This window comes from Vulpes vulpes, chromosome 1 (assembly GCF_048418805.1).
Source record: "Vulpes vulpes isolate BD-2025 chromosome 1, VulVul3, whole genome shotgun sequence".
Lineage (NCBI taxonomy): Eukaryota > Metazoa > Chordata > Mammalia > Carnivora > Canidae > Vulpes > Vulpes vulpes.
The window spans coordinates 82,419,946-82,434,596 of NC_132780.1; the positions used below are offsets into that span (position 1 = coordinate 82,419,946).

The 14,651-nt window shown below is 43.3% G+C and overlaps 1 protein-coding gene across 5 annotated transcripts in view; it reads right to left on the minus strand.

Moving 5' to 3' along the window:
* SASH1 (SAM and SH3 domain containing 1) overlaps positions 1 to 14,651 on the minus strand; it is a 332,874-nt gene that overhangs the window by 197,137 nt on the left and 121,086 nt on the right. The window contains exon 1 of one of the 5 annotated variants that reach the window (XM_072718848.1): positions 477 to 694. The exons of 1 other annotated variant lie outside the window; for it this stretch is intronic. In XM_072718848.1, the coding sequence (XP_072574949.1) occupies positions 477 to 632 (156 nt within the window). In that variant the 5' untranslated portion in view covers positions 633 to 694. Of the gene's footprint in view, positions 1 to 476; positions 695 to 14,651 lie in introns of those variants that run through there. 3 more of the 5 variants (XM_072718846.1, XM_072718851.1, XM_072718849.1) reach the window with 3 other exon arrangements.

The following is a 14,651-nucleotide window of genomic DNA, read 5'->3' on the forward strand; positions in this document are numbered from 1 at the left end:
CGAAAAACTGCAAACGGAGTAAGTACACTTTTTGGTGGTTTGGTTAAGAAGATGGGTTTGTTTTCCCCTCGTGGTCGGACAACAAATGAAGAGATAAACAGGAGGCACATCAGCCTCCTCCCCGACCCGACCGTGACAGCACAGCAGCCAAACACTATGTATTTACACCGACGGTCCGAAGCAGCCTCTCTAGCCCTCTGCACACCAGCAGGCACACTCAGCAGGTGTCCCGGAGTGAACCGGCCACTGTCGTCCCCGACGGCTGCAGAGCCCCCAGGATGTGATCCGGGGCCGGTTAGTCTTTAACTCGGGTTTGAAATCCTGACCGAGTGCGTGCAGCCCCGGGGACCTGGGGGGGGGGGGGGGCTGCCGGGCGGGCAGCGCCGAGGGAGCGCGGGTCGCCGAGGGGGAGGGCGCCGTCCCGCACCTGGGGGTGCGCCCCGCCCCGCCCCGCCCGCCGGCTCCAGGTAACTCACCAGGATGCCCATCACGTCGGTCCAGAGCCGGGAGAACGCCTCGGACATGCCGGCGCGCCCCTCGGGCTCGGGCTCGGGGTCGGGCTCGGGCTCGGGGTCGGGCTCGGGGTCGGGCTCGGGCTCGCGCCCCGGGCCGGCCGCTCCCGCGTCCTCCATGGCGGGGTCCCGCGCGCGCGCCGGCCTGTGCGTCCCGGGCCCCCGGGCGCCCTCGCTCCGCGCCCGCGCGCCGCCGGCCCCCGCCCGCCGCGTCCGCCGGCCGCGCCCCCGCGCCCCCGCGCCGCACGCCCGGGCCGCCCCCGCGGGGGCCCCGCGCCGGCGCCTGCACCTCGGCTCCCGGGCGGGCGGGCCGCGCGCCGGGCAACTCCGCCAACTTTCCCAGCCCGGCTCCCGGGCCGCGGGGAGCGGGAGGCAAAGTCCGCACCACCGCGCTGCGCGGCGGGGAGGGCGGGAGGCCCGGGCGCCGCTCGGGCCGCGCGGAGGCGCCCCCGCCTGGGCCGGGACCGGCTGCGGGAGCCCCGCGGCCCTCCCCCCGCGGCGAGGCTGCGGCGAGGCTGCGGCGGGCCCCGCGGGGCTGAGCGCCGGGCCTCGGCCCCGGGCGGCCGCTGCTCGGGACCCCTGCGTCGGAAGTGAGCTCTTCCAGCTCGCTCCACGGGACTCTCCCTCGCCGCTGAAGAAAGCGTCTAGCAACAAAAGGTGCTCTGATGTCAGGCTCTTCGCATGGAAATGAGCCGCAGAAGGGGGACAGATCGCCTGTTGAAAGAGCCGCCGCGCCGCGCCGCGCCGCGCCTCCGCCCGCCCTGGCTTCGCCGCGCGCCGCCCCGGGAACGCGCTCGGCCCCGGGCGCCCCGGGAGAGCCCCCGGGTCGCCCCGTGCCCCTGCAGCCCGCCCTGCCCTCCCGGGGCCGGCCTGCTGCCAGCCAACACTTGCAAGAAAACAAGCGGGAAAGCTTGGGCGCGAGCCACTGTGGGCCCCGTCTTCACGAGGAGCGGGGGGCCGGGGCGTCTTGGTGCCCGGGGCCCCCCAGTGCCCCCCAGCGCTCGGGCTTTCCGCTGTTCAGGGGCAGTGCGCTCTGGGTTTGAATGGTTGCCTTAGGGCGAGGGCACCGGGAAGGTGTCCCTGTTGTGACCACTTAGCTGTAGCACACACGGGGGGGGGGGGGGGGGGGGGGGGGGGGCGGCTGTGTGTTTTTCCAAGGGCAAGAGCCGTGACGGATTTATTTTAGGAGGCATATAGCCCGGTAGAGGTATTTATCCTCTTGTGATTCGTTCTTTAAAAACCACTCAGAGAGTTTTCCCTGGGAGATGGCAATACACCTCACATCTGATTTGATGACTGATCACTTGGTGAAACAGTTAAGAAAACTCAAGGAAACCACCCCCCCCCCCCAAAAAAAGGCAGGGGAGATGCTCCAGGGAGAGAGCCCTTGCTTGCTTTAGAGGCCTCTAGTGGTTGTTTTGTTTTGTTTTGTTTTGTTTTGTTTTGTTTTGTTTTGTCTTTCCTTCTCAGTCCACAGGGGAAAAGGGGGGGAGATAAGAGCAAGTCCTCGAAATCCCCCTACTCAAAAGCAGTAATTACTGGGAGCACCTATCAATGCCAATGGATGAATAGCCCCTACCAGAAAGTTCAAAACTGAAAAACTTTTCCAAAAGTAATTAAATTTGGGAGTATAATCCCATATGGCAATATTTTTGAAAGAAAAAGAATGAGAAAGTTTCCCCTGGAGAGTAGGGAAGCATCATGGTGAAGGGTGGAAAGTGCCGGACACTGACTGAGTCAACCTGACCATGCCTGTGCTTTCCTGGGTTGATGCGGGAGGTATACCAGATGTGTGCTCTAAGAATCTGGGAACCCCAATAAATTCAGCGACAGTAGTCATGGGCTTTATGTAAAATATCATTATTATCACATCTATAGAGACATGAAAAGCAAATGATGGAAAAAACTGAAAACCACCTTTTAGAGTTGATTTTACTAGTGTATTTAAGAATGTCAGTGTGTTAACCATGTAGGACTTTACTAAATTCAAGAAAATACATAGAACCACGCCAGGTCTGCCAGGAGGCAGCTTGTTCTCCACATAAATACTTTCCTGCCAAGTGACTGAGCAAGAAGCCAACCAAGCAGGGTGGCAGGGGCTGAGCTGGAGGAAGGCTAAGTCTCCAGCACCAATCATGACTCTTCTTGATTCATCAGACAACCTAGGGGCAAAGCATTTAACGTTTCCACGCTATGGTTGCCCAATCCTAGATGTGGCAAGGCCTCACTAATTGCCACCCGACTCCTCAGAGGTGATAATATAGTTCAGGGCCATCCAAAGATAGGTACTTTTTAATAGCAACGTATATGCACCATCAATATAATTAAACCTTAGCCAGCATTTTGGCACCTCTAGAAATCAGCCTATCCTAGATATTGAAGTTCCTTTTCTCCATGCTTCCTAGTAAATGTATAGGAAAATGAGGTAAGTAATATTTGGCGGGGTTGGGAGGGGGGATGTTGATTCCTATCATTTTGCTGTCTATAGATAACTAAGGACTTTTGAGGAGTCACTCTTCAACTTCTATAGCATGAATAATTTTGTTGAGCATTTTAAAAATGAACCTCAGCTTCATAATGTGTATACTCAAAATGAGTCCGATTACTTCCCTCAAATTTGAGTCTTTTCTCCTTTAATTAATGTCAATCTTTACTTTCCAAAATTTCTTTAGGGGCTTTTTAACAAAATGTAAAAGAAGGATCATCATCAACATCATGGGCATCATCATACTATTTCAGATCCCATACAGTCCCGTTTACTAAGAACTTTTTATAATAGACTTGCATCCCATGATAGCAGGAAAGCATTTTGGAGGTGATCAGAGTGAAATCCCTCATCTCCCAGGTGAAGAAATGGGCTCCAGAAAACTTGAACAACAACCAGTCCAAGTGAACATAGCTACCTGGCAGGATCAGTCAGATTATTTGATTATTTTTAAAGTTCTTTCATCTCCAGCAAAATATATTTGTCCTTACAAAGATCTGCAGGGTAGGCAAGTGTAGATGTGCCACTAATGACGTATCTATGGAAAAATACACAGGAATCCTACTCTCCTCTTTTTCCTTTCCACCCATCGCTCTCTCTCACGTAGCTAATTGGAATTGTTACAGTGTTGGTGAATGACTTCCAAGGAAAGAAAAGGATCTAGAAGATTTTCCAAAATCTAGTGGTGACCCAAAAGTTGACCGTGAAATACATTCTGTGGGTCCTAATAAATATTTATTGCAATGAATGAGAGTATCAGATGGTATTCATAGGGAGTAAATACTGATAATACCTATCTCACTAAGCACTTCCTTGAAAATTAGTCATAGTGTTGCACATATATGTATGTGTCCGCATATATATGTACATATATACAGACATATACATACAAATGTAAATATGACTTGCTGTGTAAAAAGTGGTCCTTGCTACAAATCAGGATTTTAAAAGGTTAAAAGTCACTAGTCCAGAAATTATAGGGTGTTGCCTGCATGTAGGTCATCATCCTGACATAGGAAGGATAACCAGTCTATTACTTGGCATTAAAGGCAGAGTTTGGAGCAGGAAGCCCAAACATAATGGGGTCAGGACAGCTGGGTTTGAATTTTCACTCAAGTTTTTATAAGCCATTGGGCAAGTTATTTTTTTCATCTGTAAAATGGGATAATTCCACCTATTTAATATGATTGTTGTGAGGTTATCTGCAATAATGAGGGCAATAATTCTCTGTTAATTATAACCTTTCCCCACCTTTCCCCTCCCTTAGCTTTTTCTTCCCCTATCTACTCATACCATGAGGTGAGAGCTATAAGCAGGAAATTTCCTTGTTCATACCTTAATCCACACAAAGGAGTAGTTCTTAGTCTTGGAATGTGGTTATTGAGAAAAGGGTAGGGAGGTCACCTCTGGCAGGGTGGGGTGATGAGGAGTGATCAGTTTTTATGATCAAGGGAGTAATAACAGCAAGAACAACATCTGTCATTTACTTCACATCTACTCTAGGCTAAGCATTATGTTTGACATTTAAAAAACATTTTAGTTAAATGGAGTTTATGATTTTTCACCTTGATCTAACCCTCCCACCCTGCTCATTTCTTATTTCAGTACTTGTTATATCCATGTATTTGTTCAAGCTACCAAAGTCAAGAGACCTGCTTGAGTCCTTCCCCTCACTTACCAACACTCGTGTCTAAACCATGGATAAGCCCTGTTGATTCTACTTCCTAGATACTTGTCAAACTCCTCCACCTCTTTCCATCTCCACTGCCACTGTCTTAGTCATTATTACCAGCACCTCTTGTGATATTTTATCTAGATCACTGCTTCTCAACGTGTAGACTTAATTACAGAGGCATTGGCATCACCCAGGAACTTGTTGGAAATGTGCATTTTGGGGCCCTGCCTCAAGCCTACAGAATGAGACAACCTAGGAGTGGGACCAGCCATCTGTACTTTAATACTCCCCACCCACCCACCAAGGTGGCTGTGATATCTGCTCACTTTTGAGTGCCATTTGGAACAATGGAAATGTCAGAATAAGGGAAAAAAGCACATTGCTGAGGAAATGTGAAGTTTTACAATATAATATACTGAAAAGCCATACCAGGAGATTGCTTTAGAAAAATCAATTGGGGGATACCTGGGTGGCTCAGTGATAGAATGACCTTTGGCTTAGGGCATGATCCTGGGGTCTTGGGATCAAGTCTGCATCAGGTTCCCCAAAGGAAGCCTGTTTTTCCCTCTGCCTATGTCTCTGCCTCTCTCTCTGTGTCTCTCATAAGAAAATAATTAACACCTTAAAAAATTAATTGGTAAAAGAAACTGTATCATCATAAGTGAATGGAGATCTCCAAACTAGACACTTGTTTTTTTTTTATTTTTTTAATTTATTTATGATAGTCACACAGAGAGAGAGAGAGAGAGGCAGAGACATAGGCAGAGGGAGAAGCAGGCTCCATGCACCAGGAGCCCGACGTGGGATTCGATCCCGGGTCTCCAGGATCGTGTGGGATTCGATCCCAGGTCTCCAGGATCACGTCCTGGGCCAAAGGCAGGCGCCAAACCGCTGTGCCACCCAGGGATCCCTGGTTTTATTTTTTTAAGATGTTATTTATTTGAGAGAGAGAGAGAGAGAGTGTGTGTGTGTGTGTGTGTGTTGCACACGCATACACAAGCAGGGGAAAGGGGCAGAAGGAGAGGAAGAAGCAGACTCCCTGCTGAGCAGGGAGCCTGATTTGGGGGGGGGGGGGGGGCGCTTGAACCCAGGACCTAGGAATCATGTCCTGAGCATGACTGAAGGCAGACGCTTAGCACTTAACCAACTGAGGCACCCCGGGTACTTGGTTTTAAAAGGCAATTAAATATTGGAATTAAAATGTATTATCCATAGGATAGACATGCTTTAGGAACATAGCTTCATTTAAATACTTGTTATTTTTAAAAAGACAACACGTATTCTGCAGAGAAAATGTAAGATTAAGCAAAGATTAAGTCTGAAAGATTATAAATAGCCCCATTTATTTTTTACCATGCTGCTTTCTGAAATTGAGCAATGAAAATAGATAAGCTCATTTAATTTTTGCCTACCATCAGCAGCCCTCTCTGGCACTCCAACGCGGGGCATTCCACAATGCCTCAGGGATCTCACTTTAAGGAAAGACTGAAGTGCTACAACATTTTTCCCTTTGACAATAATCCCAAACAATTTTTTTTTTCCATAAATGCCTTAAAGGTGAACCAAGCCCATGCTAAAGCATTACCTGCTTAAAAGCCTCTTCATCTCAAAATACTCAGTAAGAGAGATGAGAAAAGAGCTCAGCACAAACTAAAGAATTAAAACATAGTGAAGACAGAGACCACTGGTTAGGGAGAGAAGGTAAATAAGCAAAAAAGAGATGCAGGACTATAAATGCTTTTCTCTGCAATCTCTTCTTCCACTCGGATAAGCTATGTTACTAGCCTCGCCATTTAGGTTGTCATCTGTGTTGATGCGTAAACACCGAGGTTCTGCCTGGAAATTATTCCATCAGTCATCATGGTACCACGACTGCAATTTCATTTTACATAGTAGGATCAGCCTCAATCATTCCTAAAGCCATGTGTAATTCTAAAATACGAGGATTCTGAACTATTAGGCAAAGCACCTTAAGGACAAGAAGCAAAACAATGCTGGTGGGCTGCCACTACTGAATCCACAATGTTGATGGCAAAGAACTAAAAGACTTTAATTCATAAAATTACTTCTGGGGACAGCTGGGTGGCTCAACGGTTGAGCCTCTGCCTTAGGCTCAGGGCGTGAACCCAGGATCTGGGATCAAGTCCCGCATTGGGCTGTCTGAGGAGAACCTGCATCTCCTTCTCCCTCTCCCTCTCCCTCTGTCTCTCTCTCTGTCTCTCTGTCTCTCATGAATAAATAAATAAATCTTTAAAAATAAAATAAAATTACTTCTGAATTAATTTGAGAACAGTGTCTCTCTCCTGGTTATATGAGAACAACCTTGATACCTAAGAGAGGAAAACAGGAAGCATCTAGAGGAATCATACTCCTTCATATATCTTTTTATCTTGGGAGAGTGTTAAGAAGGAAAAAAAAAAGGAATGTGCTAATAAGAGACCAGAGATTATGTTAAATATTTCCAAATTATGCAAGGAAAGGCTTAAAAGCACAGCTGGGATGTATCATCCACCAACCAAACCGCCTCATCCATCTTGTCTATTTTATAAACTTTACCTTATAAGAATGCCTACTTGGCTGTCCCTATTGCTTAAACACACTTGTGAAAAATAAATTTTTCCATTAAATTGAAAATCTCTACTTAAAACTGTTGCTGTGCTTCTTTGAAGTTCCATAATATTATGTATTGGGGACAAAAGATTCTCACATAATTAATCCTGGTAACCATAAGAAGACTATTACAATCTTATCTGGAATTGAAGTATTAGCCAAAATACTTTACTTGAACAACCACCAAAAATAACTTATGATTGCAGACACTTCCATATGACTATTTAAAAAAGAGGAGAGCCCTGAGCTGTGTATCAGCATTCTGGAAAAAATACTTGTTGACTCATTAAAACAAAGGAAAAGTGTGATATCCTTTGACCACTCACTTTTTAAAGAGTCACGCATTTACTATATAAATTACTTGAGGGAGAACCATTGAGTCTTAGATGTAATGCCCAGACTGATATTAACTCTACACGGTTCTGCTTTATTCTGTTCTATGTCTTTTGTAAAGAAGCCAACATTTCAGATCACAAGGAGCAAGATTTTAACACTAGTAAAATTTATCGTCTAGCTATTATAAAGAAACACTCCCATTCCTGTTCCTGGAAAAAACAAAACAAAACAAAAAAACTCTCAACTTTCCCTTCAGCTATAAAATTCTATCATTTTAGAATCTTAGAGACATATATCTTCCTTCTCACGCAATCTGACTCCCCTCTTTTCCATGTATAGTAAGTCCTATGGTTTCCCCTCTGTCATTCAAGGCTATTGTCCTCTCTTGGATACTTTATTTCAAATTGCACTTCCTGTGATACACGCACAGGCATGAGTGCATGTGAACACACACACACACACACACACACACATACACACAAAAGTTCAGTTATCCAAGTTTTTCTGAGCTGCCTCATACAATTGAAGATATAAATAAATGAACTTGGTGAAGAATTTGTCAAAAGAGGTGGTGCCCTGGGAATGTCTCAATGAGCTTTTCACATATGGAGATAGAGGTTTAAGTGACAGGGCATTGGGGTCATAGCTACTTCTTTAAATAGTGCCTTGGTCAAGCTTAGTGAAACACTTCCCTGTCTAGGGAAGCACATAATATGCTGTGCTCCTATGGTTAGCACTGGCCCGAATAGGTTTGAAATCTAAAAGAAATATTAATATGGGTAAGCAAGCACCAGATTTTCTGCACCATTTTCCCTCTCAATGAACACAAATATGTTTAAAGGGACAAAAAATGGATTGTCCAGGCGTAATTTTTTCCCTATGCCTTATAAATGAAACAACTAGGTGCTAGCTACTCTTTATCTAATGAATGTTCTCAAAAATCAGATGATGTTGATTCCAATAGCAAAGAGACACTGAACAAAGAACACTTGTTCTAGAAATGAGGTCATTTGGACAGTCTATCCATTAAGAAAAAGCCTATTTTGCTTTCAGAGGTCACCTATGAGGGCAGGAAATCCATCTTTCAGCCAGTGGACTAACATCTGGCCTAAGTCTTCTGGGCTGAAATGTCAATTTCCTGGTCTAAATGGAACACACATGAAAGAAAAAAAGATAAAAAATACAAATCTTCATTTGCTGAAGATTCCTCAACAGTAGCATAGATTATAAAAATTCTCCAAAAAACAGCTATTCTTGCATGATCAAAACTAGCAAACAAAAAACAGTGAAATATCTGTCTGAAAATTTTCTTTCTTTCTGTACTAACTACTTAAAGGCAAAATTAAAGGGCTAAAGCTAAATCATAGCAAATCAACCATTCACTGGTAAATCCATAAATAAATCTACTTTAGTCTAGACTAACTCATCACAGTTCATGATGATTCATCCCAGGCTGGGCCAGATTTGCTTTTGTACTGTGGGGGTTGGGGGGGTGAAAGAGAGAGAGAGAGATCTATTAAATCAACAGAATAAAACTTAAAGAAGAGAAATGGGAAGATATTCAACCAATATCAGAAAATAATCTTTTTTTAATATTTATTTATTTCTTCATGAGAGACACACAAGAGAGAGGCAGAGACATAAGCAGAGGGAGAAACAGGGTCCTCTCAGGGAGCCTGATGTGGGACTCGATTCCAGGACTCCGGGATCATGCCCTGAGCCAAAGGCAGACGCTTAACCACTGAGCCACCCAGGCATCCCAGAAAATAGTCTTTTAATGCCAGTTAAAAGCGTTATAAAACTGGGCTCCTGGGTGGCTCTGTTAGCTGAGTATCTGACTCTTGATTTTGGCTTGGGTGGTGCTCTCAGGGTTGTGAGATCCAGCTCTATAGCAGGATCAATGCTGGGATTTTCTCTCTCCCTCTCTCTTTGTCCCTCCCCTGGCTTGTGTGTGCTCTCTCTCTCTCTCTCAATATATATATCTTTTTTTAAAAAGTGCCATAAATGGGATCCCTGGGTGGCGCAGCGATTTGGCGCCTGCCTTTGGCCCAGGGCACGATCCTGGAGACCCGGGATCGAATCCCACGTCGGGCTCCCGGTGCATGGAGCCTGCTTCTCCCTCTGCCTATGTCTCTGCCTCTCTCTCTCTCTGTGTGTGACTATCATAAATAAATAAAAATTTTTTAAAAAGTGCCATAAAACATTTCATGTACAATTCTTCTATTTATACTACTTTTTATACTCTTTGAGAATATTGCATACTTTTGACTAGTCTTTCTCCTATTGGTTTAAATTAGAGAGATTTTGGTCTATTATTCATTTAGTCAGGCAGTCATTCAACAAATACTGATTGAATGCTGATTATGTCTGACATCGAGTTAGGTATTGACAAAAGATAGCCATGGTTTTCAGGAGCATCCAATCTTTTTTATTTTTTTTAAGTGAAGGGTTAAACTGTCCAATTAGGTTTGCTTTATAATTAATGGTGATAAGGAGCCTAGAGGAAAGTGAAATTTGGGACAAGGCAATTTTTAAGTCATGCTAGTAATCTAGACAAGAGGTTGCAAAGGTTAATAATACGGGTGCTTTAGCACATGCATATCAGTTCCTGTCTGATCCCGCACGGCTTTTCCAGCTTAATTTCTGTTAAGGTCCAACGCAGAATTACTCCGGGAGGCTCCTATCTACCTTTCTCCACATTGGATTTTCTATTTTCTGCTTCTCTGTTTTGTTCAGTCTATTCATTTTTCCTGAAACATTCCCGCTTTCTCTTCCCAGCTTTATTGAGATATAATTGACATCTAACTTGGTGTAAGTTTAAGGTGTGCAACAAGTTGATTTGCTCCACTTACATATTGCAAAATGATTATCATCATAACATGAAACTAACACTTCCATCATCATAATGTCACATAATTACCATTTCTCTTTTGTGGTGAGAACATTTAAGATCTACTCTGTTAGCAACTTTCAAATATATAATAGTGTTAGTAACTATAATCCATGCTGTATATTAGATCCCAAAACTTACTTGTCTTACAAATGAAGTTTGTACCCTTTGACCAGTATCTACTACCCCCTGCCCACCACTGTCACCACCATTCTACTCTGGTTCTGAATTTGGCTTTTTTAGATTCTACATGTAAGTGATGTCATACGGTATTTGTCTTTCTCTGCCTGACTTATCTGACTTAGCATAATGCCCCCAGGGTCCATCCACATTGTCACAAATGGCACAATTTCCTTTTTTTCTGATGACGAAATAATATTCCATTCCATTTATATTTGTATGTATTACATATTTTACCCATTCATTTGTTGACTTAGGTTGTTTCTACATCTTGACTATTGTGAACGATGTTGCAATGAACATAGGAGTGCAGATGTCACTTTGAGATTTTTTTTTTTCATTTCCTTTGGATATATATCCAGAAGTGGAATTGCTAGATCAAATGGTAGTTCTATTTTTAGTATCTTAAAAAATCTCCAGACTGTTTTCCATAGTAGTTGTGCCAATTTACATTCTCACCAACAGTTCACAAAGGTTCCTTTTTCTCAAGTATTTTCACTTATTTTTTATTTTTTATTTTTCGAGAGAGAGAGAGAGAGAGAGAAAGAGAGAGAGCAGACTCCCCACTGAGCATGTAGCTGATGTGGGGCTGGATCTCATGACTCTGAGATTATGACCTGAGCCAAGACTCGGATGCTGAGCCAACTGAGTCACCTAGGGTGTCCCTCAAGTATCTTTACTTTTTGAAAGAGCCACAAGATATGATGGGTAGCAAAAAAAATGAAATTGGTATAAATGAGAATGGAAAACTGAGAAAGACATAACTTGGAGAACACCAGCATTCAAGAGAATGCTTTAGGGAATGACGCATTGTCTGAGTGAAAGTGGTCTCCCAGGGGGAGGATCATGATGCCACATTGTCAGGGAAGGTGAGAATTATAGGAAATCGAGATCAACAGTGTCCAACATGATGGGAAAGTCAACAGAAGTACCAGCAGAATACTCATTTTGGGGGTCACTGGCAATCTTACTTGGCCGGTGCAATTTCGGCATCAGGGGAAGGAGTAGAAGCTATATTGCAGGGAAGTGAAGAATAATGAAGAAAACTGGATGAAGAAAAATGACAGACAGGTTCATAAGGTCTGAAGAAAGGTTTTGAAGCATGTGAAAGATTTGAGTGAATTTGTAAGTTAAGCAGAAAAGAACTAGTGGAGAAGGAGAGGTTGAAACTTTAAGAGAGGGTACTTCTAGAAGATCGCCAGGAGATGATGGTGATGATATTAACAATTTACGCTTTTGAGAAATTATTGTTGTCGGCTTCTCTTATTTTGAGACCAAATAGACTACCTCTTTCTTGCCAACACATTTTGTCCTGCCCAGGAATACAACAAAATTGATCTAAGCATTCTATGTAAGAATTATACTCTAGTCACATTTTCCTGTGCTATACACAGACCACCTTCAATAGATTTTGGAGTTTTCACAAAATTCTTTTAAAAACATTTTAAGTATTTCAGTTCTATAAATATTTATGAAATGCCTACTGTGTGCTCAGTATTGGGAATGTGAAAATAAGTCGCAGATCCTGATCTTGATCAGCTTAGTCTAGTGAGGGAGACAGACACAGAAACAAATACTCTCAATCCATTGTGACAAAAGAATGCACAGGTCCTTTATAAACTGAGAGACTGCAGCCTGGAGTCATCATGGAGGACTTCCTGTAAGAGGCATTGTCTGACTTAATAAGTCTTGAAGGATGAGTCAAATTAGCTAGCTAGCTAGGGGCTAAATTGGTTTCAGGCTATGAGAGCAACAGGTGCAAAGGCACAGAGAAATAAAATAACAGTATGTGTTGGGGGAACATGAAGCTGTTTTAAGAAATGCTGGAGAGAGAATGGGTGGATCCAAAGCTCAGGGTATGGGGCTGGTCAATCACACTGCACTTTGTATGCTATGAGCTAAAAAGGTTAGTCTTACTGCTCTGGAAGAGTTCATCCTTTGTATTTTGGTGCTTCCTAATTTCCTTTCTGGGATGATAACTTTCCTTTTACTTTTGAAGTGCACCACAAACTGTGGCTGTCCCTGGGCTCGGTAGGTAATTCCGCAGCTTGCAAAAACAGGGTACACATGAAATGCCCTGGGCACGTTAGGGAGGGAGTAAAATTTAGAACACTTCATTAATGTTCAGGTCATACCTGCCCAAAGGCCATGCAGATTTTTTCTTTCTCTTTCCTATATTCGTATATGGGCCACCCCCCTTGATATTTTCTGGCAGCAGCACCAATCAGCTTTATGCAGAGGATCTTGTCCCACATCTCTCCACTGAGTCTGTGATCTGAAGTAGTTCACAATCTCCCTGGCTCTTCGAGTCCTTAACTCTAAAATGAAAGGGGTAAAAGAGATATTTGAGGTCTCTGCCATTTATGACACTCTGTAATGCCAAAGGCAAGGGGCCAGAGGAGGGTGTTTAGGTATGGAAATGGGCTGAACTAATAAGGACTAAGGAAGTAAGGAGGTGCTAAGAATGCCTTTCCTGCTTAGTGCAAGTTATTTACACAATGAATGGGTTATGCCATCTGGAAGATAACACGTATAAGAAAAGGCTTATGTATACATTCTTGATGAGACTAGAGTGTTCCTCAGTTTTCCTTCTAGAAATCAAATTGTGTCTTCGTGAAGGTGGCAATGGAATGTGACTGATATAAGAAAATTATCATTGTAAATTAGTATAAGACTCAGAAATTTGGCAGGATGCATCAAAATCCATAAAAATGTTTATATCTCTAACCCAGTATTTAGATTTCTGGGAATTTATTCTGGTAAATTATTAAATTATTGGGGGGGAAATGAGATGCTCAGAGGCTTATTTTTTTTAATATTGAAAATTTGGAAAGAAGCTTCATATTCCACAAGAGAAAAATGGTCAAAGAAATGATATTGGAAGAATAATATCCACTGATTAAATGTTAAAGAACATGTAACAGCATGGGAAATCCTCTGTATTTATGTATGGGATATTTAACTCTGAAAAATTAGGAGTGCATATGCCCAGAAGTGAGAAGAAAATCTGCAAATAGTCTATGCCATTGTTTCCAGTATTGTAGGAGAAAAATTGATAAATAACTTTGGATAAATGAATGTAAAACGAAAACTGGTGATGCATGTGGATACTGGAATTTTGAATTAAATTGTCATTGAGGGCAGCCCTGGTGGCCCAGTGGCTTAGCTGAAGCCTAGGGTGTGATCCTGGAGACCCGGGATCGAGTCCCACGTCAGGCTCTCTGCAAGGAGCCTGCTTCTCCCTCTGCCTATGTCTATGCCCCTCTCTCTCTGTGTCTCTCATGAATAAATAAATAAAATCTTTCAAAAAAATAAATTGTCATTGGAAAGTTCTCTATGCTGTTACTCTCTAATGATAAACACAGAGTTAATGTTAAGGCTAATATTTGTTAACTGTTTACTGTGAATGGACACTCTCCTATACACTTCATATTTTGAAACACTACCTATTCATCTATTGCCTTCCAAAACATGCCTACCACTTTTCCTCCTCTAGATTCAAGCCTTCATGGAACCAAATTCAATGCTGGCCAGAGACAGTTGTGCTCTAATGGTCTGATGAATGAATGAATGAATGAATGAATGAATATCTCAATGAATGAGAGTGGCAGAGACTGAAGTCCACGCTACTAGTGCCTTAGACCACAAGGTCTCTGATGTGACACCAAGGCAGGAATTCTCACTGTTCACTCAAAGTTAGACTTCTAAATTCTCTATGTAAGATTCTCTTCCAAAAATTGGAAGGATTGAGTTTCTGAGGCTGAAAGACAAAGAGTTCTTCTCAAAACCCAGTCTCAGAAAGTATAACTTTTTACAATTCTTGAATGCTTCACTGATAAATGATGGGCTATGCTGGGTAAGGTTTACCTATTGTAGCATTTCCAGAAAGGAAGAGGAATGTATTATGACAAATTTTTAAGGAATGGAACCTGAACTGATCCAAGCATCCAATAAAAGCAAGCA